At 44.0% G+C, this 22,819-nt stretch overlaps 2 protein-coding genes across 6 annotated transcripts; one reads left to right on the top strand and one right to left on the bottom strand.

Annotated features, from left to right (window-relative positions):
- Positions 1 to 56: 56 nt before the first annotated feature.
- TCTN1 (tectonic family member 1) lies at positions 57 to 15,316 on the top strand. Its single transcript, XM_033008240.2, has 14 exons — positions 57 to 237; positions 1,896 to 2,016; positions 4,102 to 4,232; positions 4,990 to 5,156; positions 5,560 to 5,647; positions 6,545 to 6,654; positions 9,665 to 9,685; positions 10,112 to 10,237; positions 10,830 to 10,955; positions 11,367 to 11,449; positions 11,785 to 11,925; positions 12,216 to 12,372; positions 13,398 to 13,523; positions 13,866 to 15,316. The coding sequence occupies exons 1-14, from the start codon at positions 72 to 74 to the stop codon at positions 14,007 to 14,009; spliced, it is 1,707 nt and encodes a 568-aa protein (XP_032864131.1). The 5' UTR covers positions 57 to 71; the 3' UTR covers positions 14,010 to 15,316.
- A 29-nt stretch (positions 15,317 to 15,345) lies between these two features.
- On the bottom strand, positions 15,346 to 21,732 carry HVCN1 (hydrogen voltage gated channel 1). 5 transcript variants are annotated; one of them, XM_033008242.2, is made up of 6 exons: positions 21,650 to 21,732; positions 19,636 to 19,871; positions 18,970 to 19,074; positions 18,278 to 18,509; positions 16,001 to 16,113; positions 15,346 to 15,699 (listed from the first exon to the last, which is right to left on the bottom strand). In XM_033008242.2, the coding sequence occupies exons 2-6, from the start codon at positions 19,834 to 19,836 to the stop codon at positions 15,634 to 15,636; spliced, it is 717 nt and encodes a 238-aa protein (XP_032864133.1). In that variant the 5' UTR covers positions 19,837 to 19,871; positions 21,650 to 21,732; the 3' UTR covers positions 15,346 to 15,633. The 5 variants fall into 5 exon arrangements, with proteins under 5 accessions (XP_032864133.1, XP_042661210.1, XP_032864132.1 ...); XM_042805276.1 differs by lacking the exon at positions 21,650 to 21,732 and adding an exon at positions 21,515 to 21,598; XM_033008241.2 differs by lacking the exon at positions 21,650 to 21,732 and adding an exon at positions 20,684 to 21,216.
- Between the last annotated feature and the right edge of the window lie 1,087 nt (positions 21,733 to 22,819).

Below are 22,819 nucleotides of genomic sequence, written 5' to 3'. Positions count from 1 at the left end.
AGGGTGGCCCACACCCTTCCCGTGATGCTTCGCGCTTCCTAGTAACCGCGCCGTTGCTAGGGGCGGCCGCCATGGCCGCGGCGCTGAGGTTTGGGGTTTTCCTCCTTTTGTTGCCGCTCTGGGTAGCGGAGTCCAGCGTAGATCCTGTCGCCAGCGAGGCGGGCTCCGCAGACTCACCGGAGATCCGCACTGCCGCCGGGGCACGGACCCGCAGCGGGCCGGCCCCGGTCACAGACGGTGGGTGCCCTGTGGGTCGGGGTCTGCGGGGCACCGGTGACTTCCTGGGCTCACGGCCTCTCCTGGGCCTCCAGTCTCCACGGGGGGCTTGGCCCTCCTCCGGCTCGCATTGCAGCTGCCCTGTGTCTCCCTGGAGATTCGACAGGGCTGTGCTGCAGCGGAGCTCTGAGCACCCCACCCTCCACTCCAGCCAAGGCTTGGAGCCTTCTCAGGGAGGCTCAGCAACACCCTCCAGAGCTTCGGGGTACTGGGCACGCAAATTCCAGCGTGCACGGGCCTGTGCATTCGTGCTGACAGAGGACGGGCTCCCCTACCACCCTCCAACACCCTGCTCTGAGCCCAGCGGGCAGAGCTTGGCCCTGCACAGCCGACCCAGCCTCACCCCTGCTGTGCTCAGAGAGCTCCACTGACACACATTTCTGCACACAGTTTGCCTTGAAACTCCTAATTCAGCCCTGGCTCTGTGGATATATAGGGGTGCTACAGCAATATAGATCACAACTTGTTATTGTGCTGTCAAGGTGTTTCCCACTGTCTTCTAATTGGCAGGTATACTTTTATTGATCTTTTGATTTCCCAGTGTTGTTGCCATCGGTTCAGCTTCCCTAGATTACTTGCCAAATTAAACACGTCCCACTGTGTACCTCCTTAGGGAAGAGACTTAAATCCCTGATCTCAGAGACACAGCATTGCAATCTAATCATCTGTGTTTAAACTTCTCTTGTTTACGAGGTGAGCTAAGGATTCCAGTGCTAAACTGGAACAGTCAGAACTTCAGAGATTCCAGGAAATACCTGGATACTGTTCAGATGGTCAGAGAGCATCCAGGAGGCTATAGAGAAACAGGCAACGGTCAAGCTGAAGTAAAAGAAGCACTAGTTATGAAAATGAGTGTTCTTTGAATGTTTTGCCTGTGGAGCACTGGTCTTAATTTTCTTCATTCTGTACTATTCTTAACTCTAGATTTATTATAGAACAGCAACTCTCAAAAACAGTTCAGTAGAATAATATCTGTTCTTTGAATTTATAAACTTGAGAACCTAAGAATGTTTTAAGAAGTTGCCAGATATATTTTATTGAGAGAGTTTATAGTATTGCTAGCAATTACTTTCTGTATTATTATAATATTTCACAGTATCTAAAGACAGAAAAAACAAATAAGTCAGCTATGGTTATGTTGGTACATGTGGAAAATATATTGCTGGACCCTGGGACATAATGCTTGTAAACATCTCACTGCTCTATCACATCATTTTTGGTTTTGTTTTTTGTTTGTTGTTTTTTGTTGTTTGTTTCCCCCCCCCATAAGCTGAAACAAGTAGGTAAGCATACCTGACTTGTATCTCGTTTTTTTCCTCTGCAGAGCTGAGTATATTCTCATACATTCAAAATTCCTATTAAGTTGCCTTTTTTGATGTCACAGGGAACGCACCATCAGACTTTAGTATGCCCTTGGTTTTGTTATTGTGTTCCAAATAGATTTGCTAAGTAGGAGAAAAGATGTCTTTTAAAAATGACTTAAAAAAAAAGCACGTGAATTTGGCTGTAGACTTTTGACCATTGTCAAAAATAAGGCGGCGTGAAAAATGAAAGTGTTAGGGAACATGCTGTTATGTGTAAAGTTCCAATTCTAATTCTAATTTAAATCTCTCCTCCAGTTGCCAAGCTGTGTGTTTGTGATCTGTTGGTGGCACAGTGTGATGTAAATTGCTGCTGTGACCCTGATTGCAGCGCAGCCGATTTCAGTCTCTTTACTACATGTTCAGTTCCTATTGTCACGTAAGTGGATAAATAGCTACATGAAATACAAAATCTCATTTTATTTGCTGCATGTGTTTGTAAGGGCTCTATCCTCTTCTCTACTAATTCCTAACCCCCCTTCCTGTTGCCATCCTAACTCCTGCCTGCCCTTTCACCAGTCCTTCCCGCACTAGGCCTGCAAACTTTTGGCCCCAATCAGGTAGAACAGCAAATTGGTCTCCCACCCCAGTTTCTCATTCACTTATTCCCTCTTTTCTAAACTTGTGCCCCTTGCTTTTCACCTCTTTCTCTGTGCTGCTGTCTGTGGGCACTTAAGTGGTGATGCCTTCTGTTGGGGGAAGAATAATGGATCTTCAGACTTTCATCAATATAATGCAGTGTCTGGAAGTTAAGAAAGCTAATACCATGGGACCATCTGGCCACCTCCACAGGTCATCAGCAATTTATCAGTAACCTCTTTCATTACGGTTTATGATACCAGGTAGAAACTCGAGCAATTCAGGGCTTAATGAAGTAGCGCGAGCATCATTCTTTATCCTCGTTTTACAAGTCAGCATGCCAGCCTGCTGCCTCACTGCCAGTCTGGCCCTTTATAAACAGTAAAATGTAACATTATATCAATAAAGTAATGCCGATAGTTGTTTCCTTGCTGTTTACAGTTGATCTGAAAACACCTTCACCCAATTTCATCTTCTCAAAAAGGAGTTCAGAAAGCTCACTTCAAAACTATAATGTAAAAAATCTCTTGATGACTTCTCAGAACAATAAGTACAGCTCTTCAACCCACCTCCTGCATAAATTATGCCAATCTGAACACTGGGGTTTATTCTTGGTGCTTTGGAATTTGAATTAGCAGTCATCCCAGACTGTGGTTTCTTATTGTTCTCGCACATGATGACTACTGCTACCCATTTATAGATATTTATATATATCAGAAAGGTCTAATCAACGCCTTCCTGAGTGACAGTTTAATTGTCTTGGATGACTATTCTTTCTTTGTCAACTAAAAATGTGTAAAATTAAATTGTGTTTCTTTCTCAAAATTCTTTTGTGTAAAATGTTCGTTTTGCATGAAAATCCATGGGATTTTCAACGACTGCAAGTACTGTGGATCTCATTATTTACATCTAGATTTATATACATTTGCATAATTGTATTAGTTACTGAAAAGGTTTGATCACAATTAAGAGGCTATGTGGTCTCTGAAACAGCAGAAAAAGTGTGTTTGATTTATGATGTGAGCCTACTAACAAATGGTTCACCTCATGGAAACGTTTAGCTCTATGTTTAAAAAGTAATTTTCTAAAAGTCATTTCACTTCTTCGGTATCTGTCCTTGACTGCTTTAACCCTGCCTGAGTACCAGTTTGATAGGGATCATCATCTTGTATTTCTAGCATGTAGGACACACCAGTACTCTTCAGGGTATGAACTGGCACATTCGCTGTGCAGCCTACTGCACTTCTGGGCTGTTGGTGATGAACCATGGCACATCTACAAACACCTTTCCTAGGCTGGATGGGTTATTTCACCTCCCTGTTTCTCACTCTGTCACTTCTTTTATGTGCATGTCAAGTAGGACTTTTTCCTGCTTCCCCCGCAGCACCTGAAAGTGAATATTATTCCAGTATTCACAAAGCTGACCTTTTTTCTGGTTTACATGCCATCATGTTACCCTAAAGGTCATACTTCCCACTTGCGTTACATAAATAAAAGCGCTTCTGAGTCGTGTATAGCTGGTGGTGCACCCTGTATTTGTGGTGTCTCATACCATCTGGATCCCATCCAAATTGTCATTTTAGCTCTAATATTATTACTGTCAGGCTCTTCCCTTCCCCCTGGTCTGTCTCTTACCTTTCCTTCATGTTGCTGCTTACACAATTTCCTCTGCTAGATAAAACATGTTGGAGAATTCTTTTATTTATTACTAATCACACAATATAAAACAATATAAACATTCTAAGGCGGCACAATTGCTATCTAAATTGTGTTAGAGTAATCTCTAGTGCTTTTTTTGATGCTGCTTCAATACAAAAAAAGAACTTTAACATATGGTCAGTACTAACTTCTAGTGGGTTATTGATTTTATTATTATTGTTTGCAGAGGTGACAACCGTCTTTGTAGTCAGAAAGCTGCTATATATTCACTTGATGTTGAAGCAAATCCCCCAGAAAGGATATTTAAATTAATTGACCAAGTCAATCCCAGTGTTTTTTGCATTCATGCTACAAACTGTAAGTAGAGTTGTTGCCAATATTAAGCATTGTGCAATATTAAGCATTTTTATAAGATTTTTAGGTACCAGAAAGAGGCTAAAATTAAAAGTAACTGAACCTGTCAGAAAACTAGTTATTCTGTATGCTCACAGTCCTTATGTTGTAATCCCTTCACTTGTGAAACTATGGAGTTAAAACATCTCATACTATTAGTAATCTTTATTGGAAAAAAAAAAGGGGGTTGGGTTTAGTTTTTGTTTAAAGAATTTAGCATCAAATAAATCACATTTGAAGTTGTTTCATGGAAAACCAACTCCTTCCTGATCCGTTACTGTAAGTATGTAATAGTTACCAGTGCTACAAATCCTTTATGCCCAGCTTTGAACTGACTTGCAGGGAATTTAAGAAGTGATCAATACAATATTCTCTTAATTATGACTATCATCTGAGTACTTAGCATGGAAACTGTAGACGTTAATTAGCATGTCTTTGTTTTGGAACATATGCTGTTAGAAAACATGATTTTGAAAGAAAGGGACTTACCTTTTTTCTTAAGTTTACATTTGTGCTTTCATGGATCGGGGTGAAATGATGAATTAAGATATCGCCTAGCTCTTCTCATAGAGAAAAGAGAAAGTTTTTCTTAAAGAAAAGTTGCATTGATATTATTCTGTAACTGAGTCTTGAACAACTCCAGAAGGAAAAATTGTTACTATATACTGTTTCTGTATCTTTTGTCTTAATAGTTATCTCATTCTTTAAAATATTTTGACAGATAAACAAGCACTCTCCTTCAGTTCTCCTGAAATGCCTACTCCTGAAAATTTTGATCAGTTGCTTAAACAGTTTGGAAGTGCTTCTTTCAGTGCTGAGCCTGACAGCTGGAATATGAACACAGCTGCTCAAAATCCTTCTGATGCGAATGAAACTTACGGATACAAGGTAAATAGTTATCTGATTCAATTAGTATTAGATTGTTCTGTAAAAGAACAAGTGAGCATTGTTTCTGTCTTTTTTACAAATGCAGTTCTGGAAAAGACAAACTTTATTTTGGCCTTTAAATATAGAAATGTAAAAATAAGAAGTGTAGCATTTTGTGTTAGCTTACTTAAAAAGTGAACTAGCTTTTTAAGATCTTTGAAAAATAAGTAGCTGTTCTGCTTTTGTAAACATAAAGCTTTTAATAGTGGCTTAAGAATTGATGCACAAAGTAGTATACAGTATTGACAAATATAGTGGAAATAAGTATTACTTTTATTCAGATTTATTGTTAATATAAATACTCTGAAACTTTCCATGGACTGCAACACACTTCTAGACTTAAATATGTTGTTTTATTTGGCAGTATGGTGTTCCTATACAGACAGTGGATGCATTTCTAAGACTACCTAGTCCTGTTGTCTCCTCTTGGTGCTCTGATGCGAATCCTGCAGGTTGGAAAATGCATTTGAATTCCAGTTTATTTGCTTTAGAGTATTCTGCTCTGATTTGAGCTTAGCCAGTAAATTGACACATACACAAACGTAAATTCAGATAAAGATTCATGAACAGATGTTTTCAGATAACTTCTCTTTCTCTGGTTTTTTTTTAGACATAGTTTGGAAGTTGCATTGCATCTATATTAAACATTCAAAGTTAGATATGTAAATCCTTCAGAGTCTTGTTAATGGGTTGTTTATCCAACAAAAGACCTTCGAGTTGACATAACTGATTGAATAAAATAGTACAAGGGTGACATCACGAGGGGAGAGGCTATTACAGAAACGAAGACCTTACTGGGCAACCTTTGTAAGATGTCCCTCTGGCACAATGAGGTTCCTTTCACAGCCTGAATGCAACTCAAGTCAGACTTGCAGGCTTGAGCCCTACATTTTAACCTTTCACACAGTTTCCTGAAAATCTGCAGCAGGAGAAGGGAAGAAAAAAAAAAAAAGCCACAATCACAACAAAACCCACACACCTGCCTTTTCCAAGCCCCCCTGTTATTATTAAATGTGTTATCATAACAATCTAACAATCATCATGATGACCATAAGAAAACTGAAGTCTCTTGTGAAAGAACAACCCTTTATGAGATCTCCAAAATGAAGTCATAAACCTTGTAGCTTTTATTAAGTATCTATTGTTAAAATGTAGTATTTTTGTCTCATAGCATTTTGGAGAATTTAAGGAGGTATGTTCTTACTATCTTACATAAAATCTTGTCTGCAATAGAAATTCTGTTTATTTTCACTTTTGCTTATACTTGAGGTTCTTGTTTTGTTTTTTATTCCTGCTTTTTATAATTACTCATTAATTTGGTTCAGTAATACTTTGTGACTTTTTTCCAGGATTTTTAGTAAACCAGGCTACAAAATGCACTAGATTAGCAAGTGTGGAAAAATGTGGCAACATTCAAGCAGTTAGTATGCTGTTCTATATCAACGCCAGCATTTTAGCAGTAAGTATGATTTGAAATGGTCATATAGCTGACTGTTGATATTACATTTCTTTTTGTGTCTCCAGAATTAAGAAGCTTCTATTTGCTAAAGGATAGGATGTTTTATTTCGAGTTTTAAATTGTGGGTTGGGAATTAAAAATCTCCCTATATAACTGATTTTTATGCAGAAAGCCTTTGGAAATGTTTTTATTTCAGGCTTCGGCAACAGAAGCATTTAGTCTTCTCTGCTTAGCCCACAAAAATAGTGGTCTTGAAGAGAAAAGCTTGTGTCACTGAGCTAACACTTACCGCAGTGGCAGCAGTTTTATGCTTTTGTGCATGTTCAAGCTTTTCTAAGAAGCCTATTACCAGAGTGCATAATTCTAAGAAGTCTGGGTTTTAAAGAGTTGATAAATTTGTATTTAAGAAGAACCTATATGGTTTAATCCTCTGCATATATACTTTTCTTACAAGCCTCAGTTCTTAATAGTGAGATACTGCACACACATGCTAAGCCTTCCTTATACTCCTCAAAGAACATCACCTTTTACCCCACTGAGAGCAAATTTGTTTGTATCCAGCCTACTACCAAATCCAGTCTGTGGTTGTTTTTCAAAGATAAGCTTACTTTTTCATTCCTTTTTGAACTCAAAGATGATGTCTTATGTATAAATAAATCCCCTTTAGAGATATTCTGGAAGACAAATCATGCATGCAAAATTTAAAGTGAAATACATAATACCTTAACTCCTTCCAGAAGCTGAAGGTCATCAAGAAATAGCACACTCTCCACCATTACAATATTTTTAATTTATGTAATTATTTAAATTAATTTAATTACTACTCTTCAGTGAGTGACTGCATAAAGACCCCTTCCTGTCTCCTCATGGATTCCAAAGTTATCAACAGGAAAGGAAAGCCCACTAAGTAGTTCACATTCTCACAGGTGGGATCATTCTCCTGATCATTGAGGACCTCGTTGAAATCAGCAGATGATTGCCCACAGATGTTAGCTTTTGATCATCCTGCTGTGGAAGAGGTAGAGAAAACTCTGTGCACATGGGTGTGCACACACCCAAAATTAGAGTTTTTGGAGGCTGCAGAACCAGAAAAGAAAAAGCATGCCTCAGAACAGGCTCCAAGCAGGTGAATGTTTTTGAATTAAAAGGTTAATTCCTCTAGAACAGTACCTAACACATTCCCCATGTGTTGCTTGGCAATTACAACAGCCCAGCTTAGAAGAGGTCGGATTTCTGTCCAAAGTACATTGGGCATTCAGGAGGGATCAGATGCAAGAACTGGAGAAGGCTGAATAGATGCTAGAGATGGTCTGTAGGAAGCTCCCATTCCCAAATGGAGCTGAAGGTGGGATGTGACAATAGAATGGTGACTTGTTATTAGGGACAGGGTGGTCTCAGAGCAGAGCAGGGAGCCCTTCCAGTGCCAGCAGGTGGAGCTGCCATCAAAAGAAATAGCAAAACACATCAACCCAGGGAGACTTGCTGGGAACCCCAGTTAAGAAGACTGGTACACCACTTCCTCCAGAAAACCCCATCAGTATGAGCCCATACTCACTGCCAGGCTGGGCAACTTGAGTGATAGGAAGGTCTTTGCAATGGTTGCAGTTAACCTCTGCTCTCTACCCTGGCCTGTCCAGCAGAACCAAGGGGCATTGGGGGATGCTTGGAACCCTCTGCCGAGATACTCATGACATGATGCTTCACACTGTGGTTACTGTGTATTGTGCAGCTGCCAAAGCAATGCGCTGCTGCCTGCCCCTGCTTGCCTCCCTGGCTGGTGGGAAGGTGAGTCAGTGGGAGGCAGCAGTGAGACTGGAGTGCTGTCTGCAGAAACATAATCTGTCATCCTCGTCACAGATAAATAGCATTTTAGGTGCGGTGATCACTCCCTCTACCCTAGTCAGAAACAGCATGTCTCCCTGAAGGATGAGTCTAATCTTTACAAGTACTTTTATTCATACAGCTGTGTCTGATGGCTGAGCTGTACGTCAGGATGTTGATATAAATATGTGACAGTGTGTGACAGACTTCACCTGCATCATGCTTAGGACTCCAGCTTGTAGGAATGTGTTCTCTGCTGTGATGATAGATGAGCAGACTGGTCTCTATCCTGTCATAATTCTGCAGAACTTGCTCCATGGTCAGAGTCCAGTTTTTGGTCCTTTCCCAAAGATGTGAATCAGACACTTGTTAGGAAGTCACAAAAATAAAACTTTTGACAAAAGAGTGCTCTATGTGAGTATTTTGCAGACCTGATTGATGATCTTGGTCTGACATTTCTGCCTTTGCATGAAAATTTGGTGGAAATTTTCTAGTGGGGCAACTGCATGTTCATGTGCTGTGTAACAAGAGGGATACTTGCTTCTCATCTCTTTGTTTAGAGACCATGAAACTATGGACTCATTACTGTCAGAATGGAACAACAAAAGCTCTTAATTTCTTTGGGTATGAACAGCCTGGCAGACTTCCTAAACTGGCAGTCTATGAATAGTTACAAGGGGTTTTTGCCAGATCTGCAATCAGAACAATGTTCTCTGACGCCCTCAGTAGGTCAAACTGATATGCACAGTAACAGTCATGCCAAACTGAGATGCCTTTCTCTCGTCACCTTTCTGGTGCAAGTACAGTGTTTCTTAGAGTAACAAATAGGGCGTACAAATAGGGAAACACTAGATTCATCTACTGCGTGTTGAATGCACTGTATATTTATTGGGAATATAGTCAAAGCTAGACTTGATGGAAGTCACTAAGAAATTTTCCAGTTACTGTCAGGGGAAGTAGAGGGTTTGACAATAAGATTTTGCCTACTAGCTGCAAAGAATGGCAGTTATTTTCACACTACCTGGATACAGTAGTGTTTATCCAATCACTTCCACAGTGTAAAAGTTAATGTACCAGTCCAGAGTTAAACAGGCAAAGCAGTTAGGCCTTAAAGCGCTTTACTTAACTGCTACTTGTAACAGGTCATACCTTTGCTATTGTTTGAATTTGTTCTTTTATTCTTCTCCAGGTGCCCAAATCAAGTCAGATGGTAAGTATCCTTCTAATTTGATTAGAACAGCTGGGGGCAAAATTCTTACTCAGTGATAATCAGTGGAGGTTTTTCACTGACTTCATCAGAACAGGGAATTTATCATTAATCTTTAAATTACAAAATTTCTATCATTTGCTATCAATAATGATATTTAGCAACTCCAAGATAATATGCTACCAGCAAACATTAAAGCCTGATGCATTCCCCTTCATATGAAACTCTCTCTTTTTAAGTAACTCTCTCTAGTTACTTAAAAACAGGACCGTTTGTTGAACTTCAGCAATACATGTAGCACAGCAGTTGTTCAGAGCTGACTGCTGTCTCTGTGGAACAGAACATGGAAGGGTCACAAGTATAATAATAGAGAAAATGCCAAAAATAATTATACACAATATTCAGAAATGACATGAATTTGTTTTTCAGGTTAATATTACTGTCAAGTCCATAGTTGTCCAGTCTCTGAATGGAATGCGGACTTTACTTAATGGTAGTGATGTCCTCAGGCTCCCTGTGATTTTGGATGAACTGTGCATAAATATAGTTCTTGGGGTAGGTATGACAGTTCTTTTCCTCCTCACGTTTGATGGAAAGCATGTATGCATCAAATATTTTCTGATTCACAAATTACAAAGATGTGAGAAAGGCCTTGCACAGTTTCCATATATTGCAACATCTCTAAAGCAAACATGACAGGAGAAACACTGACTTTGGGATAAAAGAGAGTGTTTTGCAACAAAATAATAACTGTATGCAACATAACAGGGAGACAGGATGAAATCCTTTTCTGTTATTACCGTGTATGTATGACATAACAGACAATAATATGAGTTTAGAATCTACATTATGCTTGGGAGAAGATGACTTCAGGCGCAGTGGTGTCAGAGACAGGAATACACAGTGCAAAACATCTCATCTTTTCATCTTAAATAGATGAATGTTGGGCTTAGAAGGGGTTTATCAAGAAGTCAGTTTTGAAGAGGCTCCAGCCTCTGGAGGATATAGTATATCTCTACCACGTAGTTGAATGTTTCTTAAGCAAGGAAGGAAGAAAACAATACTTACATAGTTTAAATTATTTTTTTTTCTAGTTTCATACCTTACATATTTGTTCTAATTAATATCTAAAATGTTTAATTTTCAGGTGAGTTATCACATTACATACACAGACGCAGGAGAAATAATAGAAGCAGCTGCTTCTTTTGTCTTGGGGGCAATTAACAAAGAAGCAATTTCAATACAGCAGAGCTTTGAAATCAGCTTTACTCAGGTAACTGCTAGAGATGTTACGGATGACTTGCTGAAAGACATTTAATTACAAAACTTATTAAACTTGAATCAGAACAATTGTTAGCAGCAAGGTAAAATGTAACTTGCCCTGGACACACAAGTAAGACAGCATTTCAGGACTGGGCAATAAAGGTCTCTAAAGTCTGTTTTTCACGTTTAGAAGAGTCATCTTGTGACTCTGTATAACTGTTTCCAATGAAAGCAAAGCCTGCTCCAATGTTAGAGAACAGTTAAAATCTTACAGAGCAGTCTTACTACTGTGTTGTGGTTTGAGCCTGGTTGGCCATCATTGCTCAAGGCAGTTAATAATCCTAAAATAAAGGAAACATTTCTGTGTTTTCCAATCATTTCAGTACAGAATAAGAACTAATACTGTACGTTTGCATTGCAGGTAAATACAAAGCCAGTTCCTCTCAGTGGTAATCCTGGTTACGTTGTTGGACTGCCTATAAGAGCGGGCTTCTGGCCACAAGGATATCCTTTCCCTGTTGAAATTTTGTTTGCAGCACTTATTCCAGTCCGTCTTCACAAACCCTTTCTAGCATGGAAATGTATCTGTTCTTCACCAAAAGTAAAAGTGTGCTTTTTTTTGGCTATGTCTTAGAAGTAGCAAATGACTCAGTCCTGACTACAATCTCCTGGAACTTTTTTGTGAGCTAGATTTAGACCTTCATTGTACACTCTAGTGCTTCTTCAGAGTGTAAGAGGAGTCTTGAGCTATTATAGCACTTTCAGATAGATTTTAAGGATATGAGTAAGGATTCTTCATGATATACATCGTGTTGAATTTCCCTTTAACTGTGTGTTACATCTGGCATCATTCAGAATACTAACAAATACGGTCAACTTACCATCCTGCAAAGTACATCCAACCAGGACTGTCTGTCAGCACAGGGAGCCAGAACCCCAGTATTATTTGGTTATAACATGATATCAGGCTGTAAGTTACGGTAAGAGGACATTTCCTTTTTTTTTTATTGAGTGCTTTTAACCCTCTGACAACCCTTTCCATTAGGATCTGTTCAGGTCCTGGGACATTGATACAGCTGTAGGAGTATTGGGAATGGAGTATTTAATTATAAAAAATGTCATTTAATTAACAGTGGTCTTTCTCTTGATAAGATTGTGTACATTAGCAACTGTAGCCAGAAGGCTTAAACAGTTCATGAGAGCAAGGAAAAATTACTACTGTGCCAAACTGCTGGATTTTGCTTTAACTCATCTTTTTTTTTCCTGGAAGAATTACAGCAGCTATGAAATGCCAGCCCTTGACTCAGACCCTTCTAGATTTACTGAAGGGACAAAGCTTTCCTGAATATGTGGCCTCATTTGGAAATTCTCAAGCCCAGGATGTGCTCGACTGGGTGCCTATAACTCACCTCTACACCTCAGAACAGGTAAGAGTTACACCACTACCACCAACTTCGCTCTCACTGTCCTCTCTCCCAAGTTCTATACCTGTACTGCAGCATCAGTTTAGGCTTCTCAGACCTCAGGAAAAAAAAATCAGAAACAAACTGGAGGTAAATCTTCCTGGAATATTAAAAAGCAAGGGGTTTCTGTAAGGCCAGCATTTACTTTTAATCAAGCTGGTATCCAGGCACCTCAGTTATGGATCAGGACAATACATTAGGTACAAACCAACCCAGTTCTAGTCACAGTTTAGTCTCTTGCTGCTTAGATGGGATGAAGCACACAACTGGCAATGTTGAAAGAGTGAAGTAGCAGATCACTGTTTCTACTTCGTGCTCTTATACCAGGTTAGAATAGGATAGCAAGAATCCTTTAAAGGACAGAAACAGCGAGCCAAACACCACGTTTATTCTCCACATCTTCTGTAGCAGCCCTTCTCCTCCTGATGCGGCGCAGTCCCTGCTGTTGGTGGTAGGCAGCGCTGCTGAGTGCGTGCTCAGCACCCTCTCAATGACAGCTTCTGTATAGGTTTTTTGCATGCTTTTGCAGCTATGCAGTAGAATGATTTCTATAACCAGAAACTTGACAGTTCAAGAAGACCTACTTAAAAATATTTAGAATTGTAGGGCTTCAGAATTCTTCCCTGGCAGAGTTAAGGATTTTCTACTGTCCCAGCGTTATTACCGAAATAAGTCTTCCTACTAAAAAGAGCCAGCTCAGCACTATCACTAAGAGCCAAAGTCCTGCCTCAGGTAGAACAGTCCTGCCTGAAGTACAGTTACAATTGGTTTGTCATCTATGGAGAAACTGCAGGGACACCCAAGCCAAGGCTGCAAGCACCTGTGCTGCCCGCACAGGCAGCAGTCCAGGGCACAGGCATGGTGTAGTTGCTCTGGTAACCTCCCAGCGTGAGCTTTCCGGGGGCCTTCTGCCAGTTTAATAAGATGGATAATTAATGTGGTCCCTCTTGTACAAGTCAGACAATGAGAGAATTTATAACACTTTTCAGAGCTCATGCCAAATACCAGTATCATTTGAAATAGAAGTGAAGTGGACTAAATATGGATCCCTAGTCAATCCACAAGCCAGAATAGTGAACGTTACAGCAACAATCACTACCACCACAGTGAAGCAGGTATGTAATTTAATTATGTGATTGAAGATAAAAAGAATGGCTTGTTTTGCTTAGGTATTAGCTGTGCGATAGTGACCCCGTTAATCTCTTTATCTAAAGGTAACACTTCATATTAGAATGTATTGCACCCAACAGTTTCTGTTCCAACTCAAACACAACTGTGGGCCGCTTGCCAAAACACACTTCAGTAAAAATCTATACATCATTCATGAAAAGAAACATGGAACTGTATATGAAAAAAAAAACTATTACAAATAACAGCTGAAAATATAACCTACTCCAAACAAAGTAGTGCTACAAAGAGAAGACTGAAGCTAATGACCATTTGCATTTTCATTGCAGCTTCCCTTGGGGAGGGAAAGGACTATTCCTATAACAAGTTCTGTTGTTTTCACTGATATTTCTTCACCTGCAGAGCCAGGCTATAAAGCTTGGCCCACCATTAATGCCAAGTTACCCTTTGATTTTTTTTTTCCATTTGTCTAAGGTAAGTATGCATCAAAAAAAAAAAAAAAAGGAAAAGCCATATTTCTGCCTTTTCTGATTTTTAGCCATTTCCTAAAGCAAGGTTTATCCAGTCACTGTGATGGGCCATCAGTTTCTTCTAAATTATAGATACACTGGGTTAAAATTGGCCAAGAGAGAAAGGGTGAGCCCTTGTGAGGGTTCTCGGAAGCTTGAGGGCAGAAAAAAACCCCACATCAGCAGAGGGTTCCTCATTACACCTCTGCCAAGAGGAAAAAAGGTCACAGTATGAACTCAATTGTGGTTCTAGCTGGCCAGTCAGCACACATACAGCCCCAGCCTTCCAGCCCATCAGATGCTCCAAAGTAGCACTAGTCTGAGCTGCCTGCCTCGCAGCGCGGAGGCGGGAGGGGAAGGGAAGAGCACAGGGACACACTACAGCTCTGTAGGAAACCAGGTTTCATCATTCTGGGAACAGCAGAGCTAAATTGTTAATTAAAGTAATCATGTGCTATTAGATAAGGCCTCTCCTTTATCTGTTTTCATAGATGAATAAGCCACATATTTCTAGGTATTTTTCCCAAACCACTAATTAATTACCTTTCTTTAAAAATCCACACAGTTAAGTGATGCTTTCAGAAAAGCTCAGTGACCCTTCCTTCCAACTGTGGCTGATATCAGTTGGAGACACCTGCCTCAGTCACCTTTCAGAATTCCCACTTACTGAATCTTACTCTTCAGCTATAAAATAGTTTCTCCACAGGGACCTTCTAGTACCTGAAAAAGTTCATGTTGTGTTCAAACACCAGCCTGGTCCTTTAGAATGCACTTTCTAATGGCTTTTCTGGAGTCTTACCTCTTCCCAGCAGTCCACTCACCTACATCTGTTCTTATATATTCTAATTCTTTTAATGTGTTGATTTATGAGCTGTGGAAACAAAAGAACTTTGAAGCCCAGTGGGCTGCAAGCAAACACTTAAAATGGAAGAAGAGATGAGAGAACACAGCATCCAAACTCAAATCTGCTGTTGAGAACAAGGCATTGTTTGATGTAAGAAGGCACATGTTTGCTCTATTTTGGTGCTGATTTGATTGAACTAAAGGAGTGGTATGTTGGTATTTTTGAAATGAACATTATATAAATAACAAAGTGGCTCAAGCAGCAACAGAAATGAGGAAACTACCAACAATACGAAAAAAATAGTTGGCAAAGAGATGTAATAATGATGAACGGTCAGCTTGTAGAAAAGAAATGGCCTTTTCAGCTTGGGTTCTTATTTGTACTGCAAGATGTTACAAACAAAGCATGTTATCATAGAAAAATTCAATTATTTTAAGTGGTACTTTTGTAGTTGTATAGCTTGTAAAGATGTGTATTTATTAAATTATTTTGCAGTTTTGACTGTACAACTGTACAAGAAACATCTTACGAAATCACTGTTTACAGGGAGTACACATGATTAATTTTCCAGCAAAATTATTTTTGCAATCCCAAGATCTAATCAAAGTGTGGTCAAATAGAAAATGTTTACAGACAACACTATACAAGAGAAAGCAAGGAGACAAGAAAACCTTTCAGGTCAAACTGGTACGTTTCAACACTGCACTCTCCAGGGCAGACTTCCCACCTCAGGAAACTGGCCTCCTATTTTTGCTCGCTGGTGAGTCCATGCTGTTTTAATATCTTGGTAAGCCTCTCAATTTCTTGCTCCTGTTGGAGACAAGAGTCAAATCATTAATATAGCTCGTACCTTAAAAAAGTCTCCCAGGTTGCCACAGATCTTCCCACTGCTGAAACATATCTCATGCTGCAGTAAACCAGCACAACCTGGCTGAAGTAAGTAGGGCAGCAGTAGGGACAGGCAGGGTTGTGGCTCTTTAGCCCAGCTTACCCCACAACTTCCCGATGAAGAAACTGAGCTGACAGTGGCAACCTTGCAAAAGGATCCCAGACCAGCTTGTCCTGGGGACTCTCCAGTAGGTAAATGCCTAAATTAAAAGCGTTTTCTTACCTTCTCTACACAGCTGTGTTCCAGTTGTTCAACCTTTGTTGCAAGTTTCAGATTTGCTTGCTTTAGCTTGGACACTTGTTGTTCAGAGCGAGTCTTTACTGATAAAATTATTCCTGTGAAACAATTCACAGTGGATTCATTTTACAGTATACAAAGAGCCACTAGCAGGAGGTTAACAGTACACAGGGTCTGTATTCAACGAGTTAAACGTGTTCCTCTGGAGCTCTGGTTCTGTCATCTTCAAACTAGCCTTCCCAAGTGCTTTCCTTAATGAGGAGGGTTTTAAATTAGTCACCCCAGGGATTCAGATACCAATACTCTGCTGGGAAGAGGCAGTCTGGCCTCTGAGCTGAATTAATCAGTCAGACTGTCATTCAAATCCTGAATTTGAATTTTCTCCCTTGGCAGAGCCTGGGGGGGATGTAACTGGCAGCTTTGTTGCCACGAGGGGCTGTGTTTTAGCTGGTTTCATGTAGTCAGGAGCCTTGCTCTAACAGCAGTGCACAGCACAGCCTGGGGCACAAGGCTCGGCCGCCCCGGGGCTGATCGATCTGGCCCTGGAGCAGGACATGGCACATCATCAGGTCCTTAAGGTTTTGGCTTCACCTTGCGTGACTGCAGTGAGGGCACACAGTTTCTCATTACAGCGGAGGTGTCGCTTCTCTACAGAAATATTGTTAGGTTATTACATGTGAAGTCAGCCCCCGCAGTAGAGGTATTTTCTTCCCACCCTTTTCTGAGGGGGGAGAGGGGAAATAAAAAAAAAAAAAAAAAAAAAGAAGCACTTGGTAAAAGCATCAAGAACATCATGTTCTTACTTCCCAACAGAGCTCTCCGCCGGCTGCTGACAGAACAACGTGCACGGAGGCAGGCACTGATGCGTGCCTGTGTTTCTAGTGCTACAGGCAGCAGGCTTGGGGTTTGGGGGTTTATTTCTCTGAAGACAAAGCAGCAATGCTGCTTATTTGCATTGATAACATCAAACAGTCCCCACCTGCCTGTAACCTGGTCCCTATCAATCAACAGTGACTGAAGGCAGTGAACCGTGCCCAGGCTTAGACACACAACACCCAAAGCTTGGGGCAGATTTTCTTTGTCCCTTCTGTTGCTCAAAGCGGGCAGGCATGGTGAAAAGCTTGTGGGGAAAACCAGAAGCACCCAAGGGTAAGGGGATTTACTTGTACATGCAGTACTGTTTTGCTGCTGTAAAATGGTGTGTTAAGAGACACTGAGGTTCCCGTGGCTTATGCAGCTGCACAGAAATCCAGTTTCTCTCTGACTTTCACTTCAAACTAAAAAGAAGCCACAAGCTGCTCTCACATCTTCCCTCTTCTCAGCCACTGCCACTGATCAGGCACATTTTCCCTATCAGAATGCCAGTGGGGGGCTACAGGTGACAAACACAGCCCCATCCTTTCCTTTTATTCCAGCTAAAAGACGTAGGGCTGTGTCAAGTACAGAGCACTCACCAAAAGTGCACTCGTAGCCACAGGACAGTACCTGGTCTGAGATTTCATTCAGGAGTTAAGGATAATCTCATTGCCACATTTTTTTTGAATCCCAAAATCTCTTCCCCGAGAAGGAAGAAAATAGCTACACTCGTTTCAGAAGTTTATATCTTTGCAACAATTTACAGTTATAACAGCAGAATCAGTGAAGTCTGATTTGGGGACATTTTATATTCTTTTTATGGTAAATCCTTTGAATCCAATCAAGAAAGATCCAGAGTGAGATTAGGACATTCCTTTCAGCATCCTTGGAGGGGATGACAGAGTGGCAGCAGAGTGTCAGAGCAGTAAAACCCACTCTGCTACATCAATAGATTCAGGAGGGCAGGGGTGTACCCTTTTGCCCTGTTAAAACACTGCAAAAAGGATCGCACAATGTGAAGTTATGATACGAGCCATCCCTCTCCAGGAGGAAAGGATGCAAGAACAGATTAAGGGTTGTTTTTAGGGGAACATGCCCATGCTGCCGTGCTAGAGCTGGGGATCTCCGCTAGCCCAGGTCAGCTGCTGTGTACCCTTCACTGAGGCATCACACCAACACAAGCAGCAGATTATTGCTGCTCCAAATAAATTACAGCCTAATTAAGGCCGCACTTCAGCAACGAAAACCACACGGGCAAAACTGAGTTTGCTGGAAAAGCAAGACCCCAGGGTCTCGCAGATGGCTTGGAGAAGGAAACAAAAGATGTGAGCCCAGATAATTCAAGGCAAGGTCTGCAAATCCAGCCCACACACCAGGGAAAGCTCCCAACCGGCCGCACATGCCTACCGTTGATAATCCTGGCCACTCGCCACAGCCGCAGGAGTATCAGGAGCCCAACAGCTTCAAACTCGTGCTCCCGGAATATGAGGATGATGTCAAGGATGAATGACACGATGATGACGATCCCATCCAGCACTTCAAACTTGTGTTGGAAGAACTCCCAGCGGTAGATGAAGACTTTAAACCCCACCTCAACCAGGAAGATGGTTAAAATGGAAAGGGAGAGGTAATGGAAAACCTGGGAAAAGACAGCACAAGTTTAGAGCCAGGAAACCCTCCTCTGTTGGAGGAAAACCTCAACCATTCAAGGGCATGTCTAATTTGGCTCTACAAGGAGAAGGGCTGGGGACTTTTTGTCTGCTCTAAGAGACAACGAGAGCAAGCATGTGGCAGCTTTGGGTAAGCTGGACCAGGAGGTGTAAAGATGACTGGGAGAAGGGTGGCGAGAGCAGTTCAGCTCTGCTGCAGCACAAAGGAAACACGAAGCTGCTGCATGGACAAGCCTGAGCCGAGCCAGGTCAGCCCCGCACGCTGCAGGGCTGTCACACAAATCCCTGCGAGACCTTCACCGCTGTGCCTGTGGCTGCCCACTTGGCAGGGCTGAAGGCTGAGGTCCTGCCTGCCTGGTTGTCCTGTCTAGTGGGCTTTGAACACCAGAGGGAAATCATGGCTCACATTGACACTTCCCTGCATTTTACCTTTGGGGTTATATTGTATTTGTCCGGATGGATTATTTTCAAGTCCATAAGCAATTCCCCAAGAACCAACAAGGCATCCAGGATGACCAAGCAGACAACCAAGATCTGTTGGAGGAGAAGAACCAATGTGAAACCCTCTCCCAACATGGACATATCACCAATAGGAGCTGATGCAGCTAAACATGGCCCAACACTCGCATAGGGTGCCTGGCCAGACCCTCCCCTGTGTCCCCGATTCGGCTGGTTGCATTTTATGGAGCTTTCTGTTACTCCCACCCAGGACTCCCCCTCCCACAGCTGCTGGTTGGTGGGTTTTTCCTGCAAACTCTCGCTCGCACAAAACTGCTTGGTTCCCCACCCAATGCACCCGTTTCCCGTCGCTTGGCGTGGGGGGTCTCAGGGAGCTCGAGCCAGGGGAGAGCACGTGCCTCCGCTGGCACCGTGACGAGTGTGCACCGAGGCTTGTCGCCGCTGAGGAAACATCTGCGCCCGCTGCGGAGCGGCTCGTTTCTGGCAGGATGGCCCAGCTCAGAGGCAGCAGCTGCTCTCGCAGGCACTGCTCCCCGCTTGCCTTCAGCTCCATCCCACACCAGCTCTGCTGTCCCGGGTGCTTTTGGCCAAATTTCACCCCTCATCTCCCTTTGGCCTGAGTTTGTTCTGCCTCACCTGAAACCTGTGAGAGCTGAAGAGCTTTTTCATCATGTCCTGGAAGGAGATGCGGCTCCTGGTGGGCTCCAGCTTGATCTCCGAATCTGGCTGCTTCTCCCCAGCCACCACCTCCTCTTCCTCCTCCCATTTCTGATAGTCATTGCTCCACTGCACGGGGTCATCCCCCACCACCGTGAAATGCTTCAGGTACCTGGACATGGTTCTGGATCAAGCTGGCATCCCCCTGCCAACGTCTGAGAGACAAGAGCAGAGTGTCACCTCCCCACCCAGGGCTGACCAAGGATGCCAAATCTCCCTCGTTTCACCACAGCGAGCGTGACAAGAGCGTGATGCTTCCTTCAGACATGATGTGGACGGGCCCTGCTGACGGGAAATTGCTTAACGGTGGTGCCGCTTGTTTTGCATCACCTCCCACGGTGCGATGCGGAGCCCCCGGTGCTGTTTGCACCCCTATCAGTCACGCTGCTCTACAACGAGGAACTTCCTCGCGAGGTATTTCCAAACATCTCAAAACAAAGCATCAGTTACAGGAGGAAAAAAAAAAAACAAACAACCAAACAAATAAAAAACAAACCAACCACCAGCCTTTATCTCACATCTCACGGTGCATGAAGAGGCAGCTGCCTATTTCCCTTTGGAAAGAGCCATTGTGCTCCTATTAGACACTGATCGATGGTGGTTATCGGTCAGAAGGTGGAAGCAGGAGAATTCTTCCCCTTCATTTCCTCTCTCAGCCCCTACATGCCGGGACCGGCTGCTGTTTATGTCAGGTCTGAGACAAACCCTCCACTGCGCTCCCAGAGCTGCCCTCATCCCTTCAGGCAGCCACAGTTGCAGCCCAGCTATCCCCAGGCTAACCAGAGCATCCTCACCCTCCAGCCACACCACCAAGCTGAAGAACAGCCATAACTTGCCTTCATTAACATGAGGGGCCACTATTATTTCAGCCTTGTAGGCAAAATAAGCAGGTGAGCCCCCCATTTCAGCCTGGCCAGGGGGAGATGCTGTCCTCCCCCATTTCTTCTCCCCACAGAGCCAACCTCACCCTCGGGTATCCCAGCTTCAGCCCAGCCCTGTGGGCACCCAGCAAGGGGCAGGACCGACCCCAAACCTGCAGATGATCCCAGTTGCAGCTCGGTGCTGTGAACAGCTGCGAGAGATGCCCCGTCTGCCTCTACACTCGTGTTCCGCTCTCGCAGCCCCGCCAGCTCACCCTCCTTCCTCTTTGGGCAACCTGACGGAGACTGCCTGACCCACAAAACCCTGCAGACAACCACATCCCCATCCCCGGGCTCCCCGTGCATCCATCCTTGGCCAAAGCCGGCCGGGGAGCTCAGCACAAGCCACTCTTGGACCACTGGAGCTTCTGTGGCTCTGCCCGTGCCCCTGGGCTGTTCTCCCTTCAACCGGGGGTCCTGGTGGGATCACAGCAGTGGTGGCTGTTGGAGGCTCGACACCTCCTCGTCACCCGCTGTCGGGGATGGAGGTGCCGTCCCGGTGGCAGCACCCTCCTTCCCAGCCGCCGGGTGCTGAGCGGAGCCCACCGGGGGGAGCTGCCCCGAGGAACCGACCCCCCCCCCCGCCCCGGCCCTTTGCTGGGCGGCCTCTGGGGCCGCGGGGCCTGGAGCCGGCGGGTGGAACAAGGCCGGGGGCTGTGGCGGGGGCTCCCCAACCTCCCCCCACACCGGCCGGAGCCACCATGGCAACCCCCCGCTCCCGGAGCGGGACCCCCGAGGGGAAGGACGTGGCGATCCCGGGAGGGCGGGGGAAGCTCTCCAAACCCCCCAACCCTGAGCCAGCACTCACCGGGCCAAGCTCCGGTAGCGGCCCCACCGTCCTCCTCCCCCCCCATACCTCCCCCCCAGCTCCCCGGTACCGTGCTCGTCCCGGCTGCGCCCGCCACCGCCCTGCACCTCCCCCGGCTCCGCGGGGCCTCCCCCGGCTCCGCCTCCGCGGCCAGGGGCGGCCCCGCTGCCCCAGCCCGGCCCCCTCCCCACCGCACCCCAAAAACCTTCAAAACTGGGGGGTCCGCTCCCACATTTTCCGTTTTCGCAGTTTCCCTGCAATACGGCCCTGAGCGGAACTTTCCCCACCGGAACAGGACGCTCCGGTTAGGATTTAAACTTTTGATTGGGTTTTAAACCTTTTTTTTTTTTTTAAATGAAGCAGCCCGCCCCACAAAGCGAGCAGACATCCAGGATAGATGTGAGCCTCTGCTGAGATCAGAGGTCAGCTTCTGAGTGGGGACACAGATTAATCCCACAAAGTAGGTGAATCAGAAAGGTTACAAAAGCATAAACCCTAAAAATTAGGCCTGGATTACCCTGCCTCCATTTATAGGCTCATGCTTTATCAGGAGGCCTCTTCTTATTTGGGCTCTTTCAAACACAAACTGCTTCTGAGCAAACTCAGCTGCAGAAAAGATCATGAACCCATCTCTGTTGCACCTCTGCTGGGACAAACATGAAAGCTTTCTAATTCTCCCCTAATGAAGAAACATCTCTTCATTTTTACACTTTTAAAGCATGAAGACAGTTGCTCCTTGGAAAGGTTTTCCTCCTGGAGAGTGCCTAAAACTTTTCCTGGAACCTAAAAATTTTCTAGTACCTCATCCCAAAGTGCACCAGCTCATCCCTGTCCTCCTCCCCGGACCGATGCGGAATCAGCAGAGGCAATACCCTCCCGGAGCCCCAAAACCCCCATCCCTCGAGCATCACCCCAACCCACCTACTTGCAGAGATCTGCTGAGCACCCAGGAGCACAAGACAGTGAAAGCACAACCCAAAAGCAGCAGCAGGAGGGAGGAGTTTTATCCTGGGAGTTTCCAGCTAATTTAGGCATTTTGGTCTCAGCTGACTCCAGTAACCACCAGCACAATGGTGGAAGGCACCAGCTCAGGGCTGGAACTGCAGGTGGTGGATCTTCTCCTGAAATCCCAACAGGCCCGACCCTTATTTTGTTAAGGAGTTCAGGTTTTAAGGAGAAAACACAGCCACCTTCTGCTTCCCCCAGGAGCCGAGTCCTCTTTGTACCACAGACCAGCGTGGGCTCACCCGGCCCACGAGCGCAGCCACCAGGCTGGGCACAAACGCGAAGCCTCACGGTCAGAACTGAAATCCCAATAATCAGAACATGCACACAGAGCTCCAAGGGGCTGCGCGTTAACCTTGGCAGTCTAGTG

This window comes from Tyto alba, unplaced genomic scaffold, assembly GCF_018691265.1.
Source record: "Tyto alba isolate M040663 unplaced genomic scaffold, T.alba_DEE_v4.0 Super-Scaffold_44, whole genome shotgun sequence".
NCBI lineage: Eukaryota > Metazoa > Chordata > Aves > Strigiformes > Tytonidae > Tyto > Tyto alba.
Note: the sequence above shows the minus strand (reverse complement) of the source record. Positions and strands in the feature narration are given on the sequence as shown.

Bases quoted from the DNA above. Each gene is read 5' to 3' on its own strand.
- TCTN1 (XM_033008240.2), top strand. From the start codon at position 72: ATGGCCGCGGCGCTGAGGTTTGGGGTTTTCCTCCTTTTGTTGCCGCTC. The intron at 5,157-5,559 runs GTAAATAGTTAT...TTTATTTGGCAG, and splicing joins ATGAAACTTACGGATACAAG to TATGGTGTTCCTATACAGAC. The intron at 5,648-6,544 runs GTTGGAAAATGC...ACTTTTTTCCAG, and splicing joins CTCTGATGCGAATCCTGCAG to GATTTTTAGTAAACCAGGCT.
- HVCN1 (XM_033008242.2), bottom strand. From the start codon at position 19,836: ATGTCCAGGTACCTGAAGCATTTCACGGTGGTGGGGGATGACCCCGTG. The intron at 19,075-19,635 runs GTGAGGCAGAAC...CTCCTCCAACAG, and splicing joins TCAGCTCTCACAGGTTTCAG to ATCTTGGTTGTCTGCTTGGT. The intron at 16,114-18,277 runs GTAGGCATGTGC...ATTGTTTCACAG, and splicing joins AGTGGCCAGGATTATCAACG to GAATAATTTTATCAGTAAAG.